Source organism: Archocentrus centrarchus, chromosome 9, assembly GCF_007364275.1.
Source record: "Archocentrus centrarchus isolate MPI-CPG fArcCen1 chromosome 9, fArcCen1, whole genome shotgun sequence".
Lineage (NCBI taxonomy): Eukaryota > Metazoa > Chordata > Actinopteri > Cichliformes > Cichlidae > Archocentrus > Archocentrus centrarchus.
Window position 1 is genome coordinate 25,657,259 of NC_044354.1, and position 17,253 is coordinate 25,674,511.

Consider the following 17,253-nt stretch of genomic DNA (forward strand, 5'->3'; position numbering starts at 1 on the left):
ATCTGATGGCTGTCCCTGGGCCATCAGGAAACGTTCCCCCAGATTAACACAGGAGGAACGGTTTCTGATGGCTGTCCCTGGGCCATCAGAATGTGTTCCCCCAGTTTAACACAGGGGGAACGGTTTCTGATGGCTGTTATTAGGCTATCAAGATGTGTTCACCCAGTTTTGGGTTATATAGAGCTATCCGCATGGGCTATATGGAGTATCTATCTATCTATCTATCGATAAACATCTAAACATAGAGAGAGAGAGAGCGCACGTATCTGATGGGAGCGCATTTGCAAAAAGTGGGACAACTTCGCCGAAACACGTTGTTTGAGCTTTCACGGTGTCCGTAGTTCTCTTGCGGCTCAAGCACGGCGGTGTGGTTACGAGCGCTGAACAAGCACGCGCGATTTTTGCCGCGTGGGCGGCGCAGAGACGCTGGGGAAACCGTATCTGATGGGGAAACGCGGCTCGACGTAACACCTGGCCCTAATTAAAACGCTCCTGACACAGGTGTGATCCTCCGCCCTGCCACAGGCTACTTCCAGCTCGCTTATTTACATGGTGCCATGATACAGAATTAAAGAAATCAGAGAGTTATTTTTAAACAAACGGTCCCCGTTAAAATGAAGGTACCAGAGGAGGAATCAATGAGTGACATTTTGAAACTGTTGACAGGCGAGTCTGCGCTGCCGGTTTACTGCAACATTGAGAAGTTCAAACGAGGCCGGGACAATTTATACTTTGTGGCCGAGGACTTCAGAGAAACTGTGAAAAAAAGAGAGTTAGTCAACGCCAAGGAACGAATGAGAGTGAGTATTCACCGGGGTGCGGCATATAAGCTCTAATAAATGTCGGCTGGCAAATTTTCTTTTAACAGCTTACCTAAAAGTGGAGAAAGTGTCTGCAAACTTCTCAGCTAACTGAGCTAGCTGGAGATTGTTATCCTAAAATGTAGATGGCTGTGAAAAACGTGTCAGCTTTGGGGTTACAGTTCACACAGAAGCTGCAAGACACCAGTAACACATTTTCTTCAGCCCTGAAGTTTTTGTTTTTTTTTATTAACAGTTTGGGTGTTAAGCACTTATATAAAACTGACCTTTTCATAAAATTCAGCATTTATGGCTGCAGCCTGGCATTAAGATGTCTGAAACAAGCTAGATTCCTGGACAAAGTTTTCCTCCATTGAAAGATAATGGCGTGGATGTTTGCATAAGATGATCGTTATTGTTGTTACACTGTCTTGTAATTTTATTTTATATTCTATTTTCTTTTTCTTTTTTAATTCTTTTATTCCTTTCCCTTCAAAAGGCTTCCCCTTTTGCCAGGCCACAGTTGTAAATAAGAATTTGTTCTTAATCTGTTCGCCTGGTTAAATAACGGTTAAAAAAAAAAAAAAAGCAGACTTAGGATAATATTTCAGGATTTCAGATTGGATTAGTCAGCTGTGTGTAAAACTGCATGCTTATTATGATCAAATAAGTATGAATGTAGGTGCTGTGATTCTTCTTTTTGCCATGTATACTGGGATTTGTTTCCACAAATCTTCATCTATTCACAGAAATGTAACAATAACTCGTGTTTCAAAACCCTGCAGATGTCTTACATAAAAGGTTTAATCAGTAACAAGCTCCGCTTCATGTAAAGCTTCAGCTTTGTTCTTGTTGCAGATCAGGAACTTGAATACCATGTTCTCTCGCTTGAAAAGGATGGTACCTCTGATGCGACCAGACCGAAAGCCCAGCAAAGTGGACACACTTAAAGCTGCAACAGAGTACATTCGATTGCTTCTTGCGGTTTTGCAGGAAACTGACAGTGTAAGTGCTCAGCGGGACTGTGAAAAGACCAGTTTTGTTTTCCAAAGGCAGCACTGCCATTTATTGCAAAATGTTGATTGGTGTAATTTTCTGTGTCCTAGGATGAAGGTAGTGGGACCGATTTCTTAAAGAATGCAATCACTTACAGTCAGACTGAAGGCCTTGGCAGTGACCTATGGAGGGTGGATGATGTAAGTGTTGTCTGATTTTTCAGTTTGTGTAAACTTGAGTGACATTGCTGAATCAACTTAATAGCTGAGCCACATTCAGAGTGTGCCGACATCACTGAGTAGAGCCTCACATACTGCCCTGAATCTGTAGTTCAGTTTTGCATTTAATAACTTAAACACATGCCAGTTGGGCTGAAATTAGGAAGGGAGCAGGAATTGTCTTACCATGAAACTGCCAGTCAGTTCATTACCTTTGAGCGTCTGAAAATTGGGGACTGTGTATATAATTAGCTGTAATTCCTAAACGGTTAATGCAATACTTATTTTTTATTTTTTTATTTTTAAACCCTTGAATTAAAGTTGAAAGTCTGTACTTCACATCACTGCTGTGGTGTAGGGTTTAATATTTTTCCCGAAAATGACATGAATCAAATCCCGGGAAATGACGAGCCATTTCCCGGGAATCCCGGGAAAAAGTTTATTTATTTTTTTATTTTAATTAGGCCTTCTGTAGCCTGTGTCGGCCTTAACCTATTCTGATATTGTAGAGGTAGCTTTCCAGCTATGTCCTGTTATGCCCAGTAGGGGGTAACGTCGGCTTGATTAACGCAATAAAACCTACATCTCGACATTCGAGTGCTCGAGCTATGCGGTGTTGTATCGTTCCTCAACACTCCCTTAACAAATATAATTCGAATATTCCTCCATTGTACATGGAATTATACCAAGCTATTTTACAATTGCTTGTGCAAAACAATACGGTTCATCTCCACAGCATTGATAAAGGCTCAGCCACCTGCGCTGTCGTGGCGACATCTGTTGCGCTATATCTCCACCAGTGGAACGCTGTAATAGTCATTGAAAAGTTAACTACCGTACTACACTATAATATGGCATAACACAGGGCCTTGAGTAATGCACTACGACTTGGTCATTGCCATTCTGGCAACAGCAAATTTATAACACCGTGTCTGAGGGTTAAAGTAGGTTCGCTGTGAATCGTCTTTTGAAAAACTGGCCAATCCTTATAGCCTAAAAAATATACATTTTACTCAACTCCATTTTAAAAGCAAAATATGTTAAAGCAATCTATTTCATGATAATTTCTTCACACATTAGGCCCGTATCCTAATTCATGATTGTTAGTAAGCGGCTGCAAACGAGGAAAAGAAACACTCGAAGTTAAACAGATATTTCTTTATTGTTCAGGGCAGGCATATTTTATAGGCTATATAATGCAATATAACAATATATAATAATATGAAATTATATAATACAAAATACCTTAGGGTAAACACATTGCCTACGATTTCAACAAATTAAAGAGGAAAAATGTACAACTATGTAATACCTCTATTAAAACGCTTGAGATGAAGCTGAAGCCTTAAACGGAGGCTGAACGTGCCTGAAATGAAGAGTAATGCTTTTCGCATTAAACGAACCCTTCTCTCAATATTTCCTTAAATTTAACATTCTGAAGCTTTCTTTTCTTTCTGAAAGTCAAATCAACGCGCGCGACTTTTTTCCCGGTTTCCCGTCTAACGTTTCCCGGGAAACGGGAAATGGTTCTGATCGCATTTCCCGGGAATCCCGGATCCCGGGATTAAACCCTACTGTGGTGGTCTACAAAGGTGAAACTGGACCTAACTGCATATTTCTCCACTGATTATGCATTACAGTAGAATAGATTATGTAAGTTGACCTTAATTGCATTTAAGCACTCTCTTGGTCTCTTTTATAACACGCTCTCTGAAGACATGCACCAGACTAACAAAGCTCTGCTGTCCAGTCTGTACCTTTTTTTTTTAATTTATTTATTTATTTATTTTTTATAATTAGCATTAATGTGGATTCATATTGCTCCATTGAGTGCTAACATTAATTTCCTCTTGGCATCACTCTTGCTAGTGAAAGTCACCTTGTTAACAGCTATTCTGGCAGGACCCCTGACATATGTCATTGTCTGTGAAGCTAAGTGGAACACATTCTAATCAAAAGCAGCTGCTGAAAAGGCAGGTTTTATGGTTAAAAAATGTCAACACTCCTTCCTGCTCTGAAATCTGTTATTAGTTCCAACAACTCAAAGTTGAGACTAAAAGGTCAAATCTTTTAAGAAATCAGCAGTCATGAGAGGCTATTGATGTATTGCTGGTGTGTAGAATGCACTAATCCAGCTTTTTCCAGTTCTGATACCTTGTCTTTGGAATAATAAATAAAACCCCAAAAAGCATATTCACATTATTTATTTGCATGTCTGCTTTCAGCTCAGTGCTGCATACTGCTGATATTAAGTTTCTCCTTTCAGTGTGACTGCAACTCCTTATTGCTTCCACACGCACACACACACACACACACACACACACACACACACACGTACAGCTGTGTTCAAAATAATAGCAGTCCAACATGACTAACCAGATCAATCAATATTTTTGGTAGAAATCATATTAATACATGGCAAATAATTTACCAGTAGGTGTAGTAGAGTCATAGAAAACCAACAGACCCAACATTCATGAGATGCATGCTCCTGAGTCTGTGTAATTGATAATTGAAAGGGGTGTGTTAAAAAAAAATAGCAGTATAGAGTCTAATCAGTGAGGGCATTCATTCTGTGAAAATACAGGTGTCAATCAGGTGGCCCTTATTTAAGGATGAAGCCAACACATGTTGTACATGCATTTCTCACTGAAAACCTGAGAAAACTGGGCCGTTCCAGACATTGTTCAAAATAACAGCGTTCTTTGATTAAAATGTTGATTGGAGAGAGGAAAAAACATATAAAGAAGTGCAGAAAACAACAGGCTGCTCGGTTAAAATGATCTCCAATGCTCTAAAATGTAAAGCAAAGCCAGAGAGACGTGGACGAAAACAGAAGACTACCATTTAAATGGATCGAAGAATACCCAGGATGGGAAAGACTCAGCCAGTGATCAGCTCCAGGGTGATCAGAGACAGTCTGATGTTACCTGTGAGTACTGTGACAATTAGAAGACGCCTGTGTGAGGCTAATCTGTCGGCAAGAAGCTCCCATAAAATCCCACTGTTTAAAAAAAAGAAAAGAAAAAGGCATGTGCTAAGAGGTGGCAGTTTGCCAAAGAGCACATCGACTGGCCTGTAGAGAAATGTAGAAACATTTTTTGGACTGATGAAAGAAAGATTGTTCTTTTTGGGTCCAAGGGCCCCAGACAGTTTGTCAGATGACCCCTAAACACTGAATTGAAGCCACAGTACACAGTGAAGCATGGTGCTGCAAGCATCATGATATGGGGATGTTTCTCTTACTGTGGTGTCGGGCCTATTTATCACATACCAGGGATCATGGTTCAGTTTGCATATATCAAAATCCTTGAACAGGGAATGTTGCCTTATGCTGAAGAGGAAATGCCCTTGAAATGGGTGTTTCAACAAGACAAAGACCCCAAACACACCAGTAAGCGAGTAGCATCTTGGTTCCAGACCAACAAAATTAAAGTCATGTAGTGGTCAGCCCAATCCCCGGACCTTAATCCAATAGAAAACTTGTGGGGTGACATCAAAAATGCTGTTTCTGACACAAAACCAAGAAATGCAGAGGAATTGTGGAAAGTTGTCAAATCAACCTGGGCTGGAATACCTGTTCACAGGTGCCAGAAGTTGGTCGACTCCATGCAACACAGATGTGAAGGAGTTCTCAGAAACAGTTGTTATACAACTAAATATTAGTTTAGTGATTCATAGGAATGCTAATTCCTAAAGATTTTTCAGTTCATAAAGTGAATATTTGAGTTTTTAAAGAAAAATGCAGAGACTATTTTTTTTTTGAACAGCCCAACATTAATTTTTCTTAATTTCCTGTAAAGTAATTGGAAAATTTATACATTTTTCTACATGTTTTGATTTAGAATATAATGTGCAGTGTCCCCAATACCTTGTAAATAAAAACTATTATAAGGATTCTGAGCTTTATTCATGTTTCTGGAGCCTATCCCAGCTGTCAAAGGACAAGAAGCAGGGTGCACCCTGTACAGATCTCCAGCCTGTCGCAGGGCTAACACAGAGACACAGCCATTCACATTTGCTCCTATGGGAAAATATAGAATCACTAATTAACCCAACCCCACTAACTGCATGTCTTTGGATGATGGGAGGAAACCGGAGTACCCACACAAACACGGGGGAGAACATGCAAGCGCCACACAGAAACCCCATGCCCTGGCCAAGGTGGATTCGAACTCAGGACCTTCTTGCTGTGAGGCAACAGTACTGTTAAACTGTCAGTCAGTACATTACCTTCTCTGAATACTGCAGCTTTGATCTTTTTAACATCGTAATCCCTTATTTGTAGGTACCTGGGGAAAAAAAGTCTTAGTGTTCCAGTCCAAATTCCTTTTGTAATTCTGCGAACCTTTTAAAGTGTGTCTGCTGCAAGTCAGTGTACAAACCACTGCAATACTACACCCTTACTCTTACTTCATATGTGGAGTACTTGCTTGACGTTTTCATTATTACTTTTCTATATAAATGTATTCCTTATCTCCTAATGATGTTGAAACTCTAGTAGATGGGGGAGAGATTTTATACCATTGATTCAGAAGTCTGTCACTACCTGGACTTTTTTATTTATTTATTTATTTATTTTTAAAGTAATTTTCCAAAAAATTTTTGTTTTGATCTTCTCCTATAGCAGGCAAATCCAGTGAATCGAGGAATTCCCTTATTTCAAGCTCTTATGCTGGGTGCTGAGAATACGGACTTTCATCTGTTCTGGTTGAAACGAGGTTCATCGTTAAAGGATCTCTGATTTTAAATATTGTATTAGAGGCTTTAGATGTCTTACTAAACATTTGGCCACCTTAGAGACTGATTCGTAATAGGTTTGTTTAGTGGATCTATTTTTTTTTTCTGTCTCATCACTCAATGTATTCTAGCTGCTGTCTTATAATTATTTAAAAAACTGTCTCATCCCTGCTTACTGTGCTGCACTTCCATCATTTTCAAATCAGTGGTCAATTTCTTTTTGTATTTTTCTCTTTTCCTTTTTTTGAAAAGCTGCCCTTGAAATAAACTTCCCTCTTGTAACAGCTTTAACTATATCCCACAAAATAGAATCTATTGCGTTATCTTTTTTCTGCTATGCACCCCACGAACATCGCCACAACAGTGGCATGACACAAGTGTTTCCGGACCGAGGGTTTTCATATCCTCTGGCATTCTGATCTCATTAGAGGGTAGCTACACCTATCTTAGGAAGGACATTTGGTCCTGCACCAGAAGATTTAGTTGTTCTGTGTCCAGTGTAACAAACAAAACAGTTTAACAGGTGAATAGATGGAATCAGAACATTGCTAGAACATTGATTTCTGTTTTATTTCTTTGTAAATATAGACCTTAATCAAGGTATCTCATAAATTCTTGTTTTTCATGAGCTCTTATTGCTGACGTTGTTGCTTCTCCGTGATCTCTCCTTGCACTGCCACTCCATTACCTCCCAGAACCAGGTCTCTGGCCTAGTCTCATTCATTTCAACAATGGCTGCATGAAGCTGCGTCTTTCCAGTTCTTCCCTCGCCTCTTTGGTGGTGTTATAGATTTGAGTTCTTCTTTCCCAGTGGATCTTCATCCTGGTGAAAGGAGTTTGAAACCAAACGCCTTTCCCTTCAGGATTCTTTTGACAGCATTGTCTTTTCTACAGCCTTGGCGTAGACATGGTTGAAGTGCAGCATTTTGTTTCCGAGTTGTATTTTCTTCCTCCAGATCTCCCTTAAAGCCTTCTTTTAAATGGTGAATTCCAAAAAGTTTGCATAATAAAGACAAGTATGGGGTCTGGAGGTTTGAGGTAGCGACCAGTATGCCCTTTGTATTTGAAGACTGAAGTTGGCCGGCAGGTTGAATTCACAGCTGAATAAATCTTGTATGAATTTAAGAGTTGAATCGCCGGGCGTCTTCTAATTCGTCTTGAATTGTGGCTTTAGGTCGGCCAGCTTTCATTTTTCTCACTGTATTAGCTTTCCCTCTTCACAGTACCACTGTAGTAGTAGTAATACCAATAATAATAATAAATTTAGATTTATATAGCGCCTTTCAAGAAACCAAAGGACACTGAATAAAGGACCCCCCCCCCCCAAAAAAAAAAAAAAAACCCTAGGAATTGAAGGCCTTTTTGAACAGGTGATTTTTCAACAGTTTCTTGAAAGTGGGGTATTGCGAAGCTGAGAAGGGAGAGTTCCAGAGAGTAGGGGCTGCCACACTGAAGTCTCTGTCCCCAGAGGTATGGAGATTGGTGCAAAGGACAACGAGTAGACCCGTGGCTGAGGACAGTAGTGTCTCAGGCTGTTTGTATAGGTGCAAGAGGTTGGACAAATATTGAGTGGCCAAAGCACTGAGGGATTTGTAAGTGAGAAGGATTTTGTACACCATGCGAGACTTTACTGGGAGCCAGTGTAGCTTGATAAGGCTGGGGGTTGCCAGACCTTAGTGCAGGTTAGAAGCCTGGCAGCTGAATTCTGGAAATGTTGGAGCCTGTACAGAGCTTTGCCGGAGATCCCGAACAAGACCCCATTGCAGTAGTAAAGCTGGGTGGGGACAAAGGCATGGATAAGGGTCTCTGATATAGAGTCAGTAAGTAAGGGCCGGAGTCTAGAGATGTTCATAAGGTGGAAAAAGGCTGTTTTAGTGACCAATTTGATATGATACTTGAATGAAAGTGTGGAGTCTTAAGATGACACCCAAGTCTTGAACATATGTGAAGGTGAGCTGGGGGAACCATCTATGTCAGTGAGTAGGTCTCTAAATTTCTGGAGTAGGGCTTTGGGGGCCACAACCAAGAGCTCTGTTTTATTACTGTTTAGCTAAGTAGATTAAGTGACATGCAGACAAACTGACAAGAGATTGAGGGGGGAGCTGAGAGGAGGGTTTGGTACTAAGAGTTCAGTGTCATCAGCGTAGGAATGAAAATGGAGACCATGGCGACAAATGATCTGATCAAGGGGGAGCATGTAGATGGGGAAGAGAAGGGGGTCCAAGCACAGAACCTTGAGGCACACCATGCTTAACTGGAGCGGGAGTCTCCCACTCTGACACACTGTGTACGGTTGGAGAGGTAGGACTAAAACCAAGAGAGTGCAGTGCCAGTGAGTCCAAGATGGTTGGATAGATGGGTAATAAGGATGGTATGAGAAATGGTGTCAAAAGCTGCAGAGGTCAAGAAGGATGTGGATGCTGATATGGCCAGAGTCAGCAGCAACAAGATCATTAGTTATTTCAATAAGTACAGTCTCAGTGCTGTGGTGTGCTCTGAAGCCAGATTGTAAAGGTGCATAGAAGTTATAGTTAGCCATATGTTGCTGCAGTTGGATGGCCACTGCTCTTTCCACGATTTTACTGAGAAAAGGAAGGTTAGAGAGAGCCCGATAATCAAGGTCATCAGGGTCAAGAGCTGGCTTCTTGAATTGGAGTCACTGAGACAGTTTCAAAGCTAGAGGGTACTACTCCTGATTCCAGAGAAGAGTTGATGATATTGGCTATAAGGGGGCATAAGTGCACCAATGCTGTCTGCATGGGGTTGAGAGTACAGGTGGAGGATTTAGCCAGAGATATCGCTTACAGCTCGATTTAATTTTAAATTTTTTTTTTTTTTAATAAAATAACATTTTGAGCGAGTTTTACACTTAAATATCAGGAACTCTGAAGCCTAGCAGCTTACCTGTCCATGGCATAACAGGAAGTCACTTTTCCCCAAAAATTCTTTTTATTCTTTTCATTACGTTAATGAAGTTAAGATCTTCTAGTGCATGTGCCTCTTATTTATTTTTATTTTTTAAGAATTAAAATTTCTGTTTCAAAGTGGAGTTTTTGAGTTTTAGTTGTGATTGTGTTTTCCTCTGTGGCAGTGATTTCTAAAGTGTGGGCCGAAGGTACTGCGGGGGGGGGGGGGGGGGGGGGGGGTGCAGTAATAACAAATTCAGTTTGAAATTACTCACAAGTATGCATAGTTACATATAAGTGTATTTATAGATATAAGAAGTGAAATAAAATTGGTAATAGGAGGTGGTTAGTTTATGATATTGCTCATTACTCTGACCTACGTTTACTGCTCTTATATTAAAATTTGTGTTCCAGTGGGTCACACATTAGCACTCTACATATGACTGGGTAGTATTAGCAATTTATAGCCAACAGCCTGTGTTGTTTTTTTTTTTTTTGTTTTGTTTTGGTTTTTCAATCAAACTTATTTTTAAGGAAGTGCATCACTTTGTCTTGTATTTGGATGAGAGTGAAGACATGCTTCTAGCCTGGAATATTTCACAGGCTGGTTTTCTGTTTAAGTGGGCTGCAGCAGTCTTTACTTTGGGAGCCACTGCTCTATGGCATGGTGCAGTGACCTTTTTATAGAGTAACTTTTCCATCCTTTTTTTTTTTTTTTTTCCTGCGTGTGTTGGTGGTTCTCATTAAATTGGTCTTGGATTAATATAGATGACCCTGTCACATTTTAGGGTGGCTGTAGCTCAGTAGGTAGAGCAGGTCACCTACTAATTGGAAGGTCAGTGGTTCAATTCCTGGCTACTGCAGGCTGCGTGCCAATGTATCCTTGGGCAAGATACTTAACCCCAAGTTGCTCTCCGACCGTTCCGTCGGAGTATGAATGTGAGAGAATGTTAGATGATTAAAGCACTTAGCTTAATTAATTAATCATGGAAGTGCTTGTATGAATGCGTGTGCATGGGGTAAATGTGAACGTGTTGTGTAAGCGCTTTGAGTGCTCATATCTGAGTAGAAAAGCGCTATATAAGAACTAGTCCATTTACCATTTTATATTTTGTAACTAGGCAATTTGCCCCCCAGAATGAACTTTTGATCTAACTTCTAACTGTATTTATTTTTCTCCTTGACAGTTGCTGAGCATGACAGAGGAGCACATAGATGATGGATTCACTTTACCCCCTGAACCGGTGGCAGAGGATGGAGATATGACCCGACTGGTGTTGCAACACTGTGTGATGCCAACATACCAGTTCATCATCCAAGTAGCACCTGATCAGCCTCTGGTAACTCATGAACCTATCAAAAGTTAAGCCAGAATATAGAAGCAGTGTGTAAAATAAACAAAATTAAAAAAACTAAGTATACCCTTACTGCTTCCACAGAAATTAAGAGGGTAAGTAGCAGCCAGGTGCTGCTAATCAAATACAATTGATTAATTGATCAACCACAAATGTGAGCATTGTTATAAATGCTTAAGTAAAACATTGCCAATCCTTCCCGGGGAGGATGTCGCAGCAAATTCACCCCAAGGTGAAACAGTGCAATAATCAGAGAGACTGCCAAAAAAAAAAAGTGCTCCATCTCAGACTCTACAGTTAGCATGTTAAATTTTAAAGTACATGACAGTACAACTATAAAAGACTGAACAAGGATAGCTTGTTGGAAATGGTTCTTTCTAAAAATTGTAGCACAGCTTAAGTTTGCAAAGTTACATCTGAACAACCCACATGATGTCTGGAACATCAGCTTGTCGTGTTGTGTAAATTGCAATTCTTAAACTGTGAACAGCACCATTCGTACACCATCTGGTATTGTTTACATAAATGCAAAGTCCACCACCTGTTGTCTTGCCAGTGTCACATGTCCTGTCTACAGAGAACAATGTTAGTTCCACAGCAAAGTCTAGATTATTGCAGTTTAGCCACGTTTTTGTGAGAAAAAGCAGGTCTTGGTACCTCTCTGTGATGCTATCCTCAGCTATAGTTCATCCAACATGTTAGTGAGGGAGCAAACAAGGAATATGGCTGGAAGTGAATGACAAAGAAAAGAGTTAAGGTTTTGCAATGGCCCAGTCACAGTCCAGAACTCAACCTGACTGAAATGCTCTGACAGGACCTTAACTCTTTCCTTCTTAAAAGCTACATTTGATGACCTCCCATGTACCCTTATTGATGAGCTGTAACACCTCAGTGTATTTATCAACAAAGATGTGATTTGATGACTATTAAATTGGTTCTGGGTTATTCAAATGCGAATGGTAGCCCCAGCATGATTAAGCATGTGCCACAGTCACTCACTGACAGATGGTGCAACCTTTCAGGCAGAAGACAGGCAACCTTTATGTGCAACAATAGGCAATCACACATTTAATTCCAGAAATGATCTGGCAGAAGCGTGCGTCAACTGACAATCAACACAAAGCTTCTGAGTAGTGCCAACATCTGAGAGATTCAAACAGTTCTCACAAGTGCCTCAGCATCTGATTGGATCATTTGTGTCAAGAGGTTTAGATCAGAGCTGCCCCCCCCCCCCCACACACACACACACACACTCTTATACATTATGCTGTACGCTCAGTTATTGTGAGATGTTGGTCTTCAGCATTTGCACATTTAAAAAGTGGATAAAAAAAGACTTCCTCATAGGAACCTAGCCTGTGTGTTCATGAAAAATTGACTGACTGAAGAAACATTGTAAGAACGTAGACGCTAACACTTTCCTCTTTCAACAGACATCTCAACCCTGCTGAGTGGTGTTTACACCAGCTGGCACGGACCGACTTTGGACACCTGCCAGGTTTGCTTTTCAAATACAAGACTATGAAATCAGTTTTTAGAAAAGCATTTTTAGATAGAATACAAATGATGAAATGGCAAAATGGCAGGATCAATTTTTAATCATACAGAATCTAATTGATCACTTCAGAACACATTTAACAATTGAGCTGGTTTTACCTTGAATTATAATTAGACAAATATATTATTCTTGCTGCATGAATTATCATAAAACATAGATTTTACCTGATTAGTCAGAAAGTATACAAATGTTGCCCCCATGTGGTTTGAATGAGCATCTATGAATATGTATGGGTGTGAATACCAATGAGCCCAGCACACTGATGGAGATGGTCCCCCGATTGATTATTGCGTCTTAAATTGAAATTTAGCCCCAGTGATTTTTCTGCTTCTATGGAATGCTTTCATATAGATGTATTTGTCCCTTGTTTTAATGATTACCACCACCACCCCCCCCCCCCCCCCCCCCCAAAAAAAATAAATAAATAAATAAATAAATTTATACACACACACAAAACTGCTCAAAAGTTTGGGCTCACTTGAAAATTCTCTTGTTTTCTATATGGAGACACACATGAAATTGGTCTGAATAGGAAATACAGCAAATGAGCAGGACATGCTAACATTGTCAGTTAGAAATAATTTTAATGGAAATGATGAATGTGTGCTTCAAACTTTGCCTTTACCAAAAAAAAAAAAATCACCTTTTGCTTCTCCCCTAATATGGATTTGCTTGATGTACCACATGATCACGCTGCTCTCACAACAGTTCATTAGGGTTCAGATTCAGAGACGGTGCTGGACACTCCAGAATTCTCTCTGCTTATTCTTTAAATTTTGCTGACACATTTTGGAGGTGTGTTTTTAGGACAAACTGTTGCATAATTACAGTAATTTAAAGTGCATTTGATCAGGCGTCTCAGCGGCAGAGGTGGCAAAAGTACTGACCTTCTATACTTAAGTAGAAGTACAATTACTTGTGTTAAAAAATACTTTGATAAAAGTCGAAGTACTGGTTCAACTTCTTTACTTAAGTAAAAGTAAAAAAAAAAAGTCCAGGGTCTGAAATTTACTCAAAGAAAGTAAAAGTAGTTCTTTGGAGGACGTTTCTACCAGCTATCTTTATGATGTTCTTGTGCAGTGTGTCGAAACTCTGACTAAACACCAAGTTAAACCACAGTCAATGAAGACGGAGTCGAAGCAAGTTTGACCATTTACTGTCGAATTCCTTCATTAACTTTTCGGTGAAAACTGCAAACAAACAGTACAAAATATTTGGCTTGAAAATATCCAACCACAAATAGCTCTATACATAGCCTTTAGCATAAAGTATATCCATATTAGTAGCATTAAGAAGCATGCACTAGGTCTGCCCATAACAAAAATAAAAATGTCTTCTAAATTCAACAATATACAAAAATATATATTCTCAACACTTAACAGAATGTATTTCAACTTACGGCATTGCCTCTTTAACATTTTCCCAAGTAGATGGCAACGGATAACCTTCAGAGCATGTATGCATGCCTGCCATGTCCAATGTGATCAACCAGGAAGAGAAAACCCCAAGTGACCTCCCGGATGTGATGTCATCCGGCGATCAGATTTCAAAATAAAATCACAAATCCCAGAAAAGACTACAAAACACATTCAAACATATTCTTTACTGAAATTAACCACAACAGTACTAACTTTATGTGAAAATAAAATGAGAAGCTGCATAAAGGCAGCACACTCCCCGCCTGGCCTCTGTGAGGCCACCCTGTATCAAGAACTATGAGAAAATCCAATCAGTCCATTTACCCTTCACAAGGCAGAAGTAGTATGACTTCTGTAACTGGTCTTAGAAATGTCTTAGTGGTACCTTGCTCAGTTATCTTCACATTGACCTTCCGTACACATCCATCCTTTCCAGGGTGTACCGCTGTGACTATACCCATAGGCCAATAGTTGCGGGCAATCTGCTTGTCCTTGAGAAGAACCAGATCTCCAACTATGAGGTTCCTTCGTGGTACTGTCCACTTTTGTCGTCGTTGCAAGGAGGGCAAATATTCTTGCCTCCACCGTGTCCAAAACTGATTTGCAAGAGCCTGCACTTGCCTCCATTGTTTTGTGTATAGGTCCTTGTCTGAGAAAACTCCAGGAGGAGGTGGAGCGCCTGATTTCTGCGTGAGGAGCATTGATGGTGACAGAATGAAAGGTTGTTGTGGATCTGTAGACACTGGAACAAGGGGACGTGCGTTTATGATGGCTGTGACTTCTGCCATCACAGTGCAAAGCACCTCATGGGTGAGGCGGGTCTTTTGCTGCAGGAACATGGCGTCAAGAATTCGCCTGGCAATACCAATCATGCGCTCCCATGGCCCTCCCATGTGTGAGGCATGCGGGGGGTTAAATTCCCATCTGCATCCTTGCTCCCCTAGGTATTTTTGCACTGACTTTTCCATGCCTAGCTCCGTGCAAGCTCCAATAAAATTGGTCCCACAATCAGATTTGAGCAACTTAGCAGGGCCTCTGAGTGCAAAGAAGCGTCTGAGGGCATTAATGCAGCTGGATGCATCCATTGACTCAATCACTTCAATGTGCACAGCTCTCGAGCTAAGACAGCTGAACATGATGGCCCACCGTTTTGTCTCTGCCTGTCCACCTCGTGTACGTCTGGTTGCAACGAACCAAGGCCCGAAAACGTCAAGTCCCACATATGTAAAAGGCGGGCAAGCTTCTAGACGTTCAGGTGGTAAGTCAGCCATATGCTGTACTTCTAGCTTCCCACGCAACTTCCGACATATTACACATTTGTAGAGAACTGAATTAATTAGCTTCTTGCCTCCCAAAATCCATAGTCCTGCTGCCCTCACTGCTCCTTCTGTTAGGTGACGACCTTGGTGTTTTACCTGCTCATGAAAATGTCGTACAAGAAGTAGGGAGATGTGATCCTCCTTGGGCAGAATTACCGGGTTCCTTTCCGCGGGTGTAAGGCAAGAGTGCTTCAGTCGGCCTCCAACACACAGAAGACCATTGTACAAGGTAGGGTTAAGTCTCTGCAAGGGGCTATTTAGTGGCACTGTCTTGTTTGTTTGAAGGGCTGACAGTTCTTTTGCGAAGGCTGCCCTTTGCGTTGCTTTGAATATGATGTCCTTTGCTTGGGCCACTTCCTCTACAGTGCGTGTTAAATGACACCTATGCCATCCTTTGGACCTGCAGTTGTGGTTTAAATGTTTGTGGACCTCGCTATGTGGATGAGAAATGCCACTCCTCTCACTAAGGAGGTGAAAAGTGGAAAAACGCTGGAAACGTTCTGAGGTAAGTATGGGTCCCTTCAGATGTGTGGTCAGACTTTGTACCTGTGGCCGAATTTCTGTGTCATACTCAGGTTCAACAAGCTCAAACTTCTCACTAGAGTTTGTGTATCCATAGACGGTTGGTACAGGAATGAAGGTCCAGTGAACCAAGAGCTTTGTGCAAGCTGGGATGCCGGTAAGGATCTTGAGGCATGGTCTGCAGGGTTCTCCTCTGTTCGTACAAAATTCCATTGCTCTGGTTTGGAAGAATGACGAATGCGCTGGACCCTGTTGTGCACATATGTGTAGAAGCGTTTTGTCTCATTACAAATGTAACCTAGCACCACCTTGCTGTCAGTGTAGAACTTGACATCATCCAACTTAAGATCCAGCTCCCCTTGGATGAGGTCTGCCATCTCTATCCCGAGAACTGCTGCACAGAGCTCAAGCCTTGGGATGGTAGGTTCCGACCGTGGTGCTAGCTTAGCCTTGCCCATGACAAGTCCCACTTCCACTTTCCCATCTTCCTGAACTGTTTTTATGTAAGCTGCAGCACCAATTGCCTTGGTTTGAAGCATCTGAAAACACACACAGTTCTGTGTGTACGGCTTTGGACAGTGAAGTTGACATACTATATGCCCGGGGGTACGTGAAGCTGCTTCAGATCTTGAAGGGAATCTCTCCAAGTTTCCCATTTTTTCCGCTTGTCCTCTGGGAGGGGTGCATCCCAATCAGCTGGTTCATTGGTGAGTTCTCTGAGCAGGGCCCGTCCCTGAATTGTGACAGGAGCCAGCAAGCCCAGCGGATCAAATACACTGTTGACAGTAGAGAGGACTCCACGTCGCGTGAATGGTTTTACAGCAGTCGATGCAGAGAATGTGAATGTGTCTGATATAATCTCCCAGAGCAGGCCTAAGCTGCGTTGTGTAGGTGTTATTTCTTTGTCTAAGTCCAGGTCCTTGATGATTGGAACACAGTCTTCTGGTGGGAAGGCTTCTGTGACTCCTTGGCAGTTTGACACAAACTTGTGCAAACGGAGGTTTGACTCAGCAAGTGAAGCCTGTGTACGCCAGAGAAGGTCAATTGCTTCTTCCGCGGATGGCAATGACATCAGACCATCATCCATGTAAAAGTGCCTTTCTACAAACCTCACTGTATCAGTTCCATACTTTTGGCCTCCTTCCCTTATGGCTCTTCGCAGTCCATAAATGGCTACGGCAGGGGATGGTGAATTACCAAACACATGGACTTTCATTCGATAATCGATGACTGGCTTGGTGAGGTCATTGTCCTGGTGCCATAAAAACCGAAGAAGAAAGTTGCGGTGGTTTTTCTTGCACCAAGAAACAATGGAACATCTGTTGGATGTCTGCCATGATTGCCACTCTCTCCTTTCGGAAGCGCAGGAGCACACTGAGGAGAGGATTGTTAAGGTCAGGTCCGGTCAGAAGCACGTCGTT

The 17,253-nt window shown here is 41.4% G+C and overlaps 1 protein-coding gene across 3 annotated transcripts in view; it reads left to right on the forward strand.

Annotated features, from left to right (window-relative positions):
- Nucleotides 1-355: 355 nt before the first annotated feature.
- The window catches only part of figla (folliculogenesis specific bHLH transcription factor), a 28,501-nt gene continuing 11,603 nt past the window's right edge, over nucleotides 356-17,253 (forward strand). The window contains exons 1-6 of one of the 3 annotated variants that reach the window (XM_030737758.1): nucleotides 356-501; nucleotides 667-800; nucleotides 1,659-1,805; nucleotides 1,907-1,996; nucleotides 10,848-11,000; nucleotides 12,449-12,513. In XM_030737758.1, the coding sequence (XP_030593618.1) occupies nucleotides 795-800; nucleotides 1,659-1,805; nucleotides 1,907-1,996; nucleotides 10,848-11,000; nucleotides 12,449-12,466 (414 nt within the window). In that variant the 5' untranslated portion in view covers nucleotides 356-501; nucleotides 667-794 and the 3' untranslated portion in view covers nucleotides 12,467-12,513. Of the gene's footprint in view, nucleotides 502-526; nucleotides 801-1,658; nucleotides 1,806-1,906; nucleotides 1,997-10,847; nucleotides 11,001-12,448; nucleotides 12,514-17,253 lie in introns of those variants that run through there. The other 2 variants (XM_030737757.1, XM_030737756.1) reach the window with 2 other exon arrangements.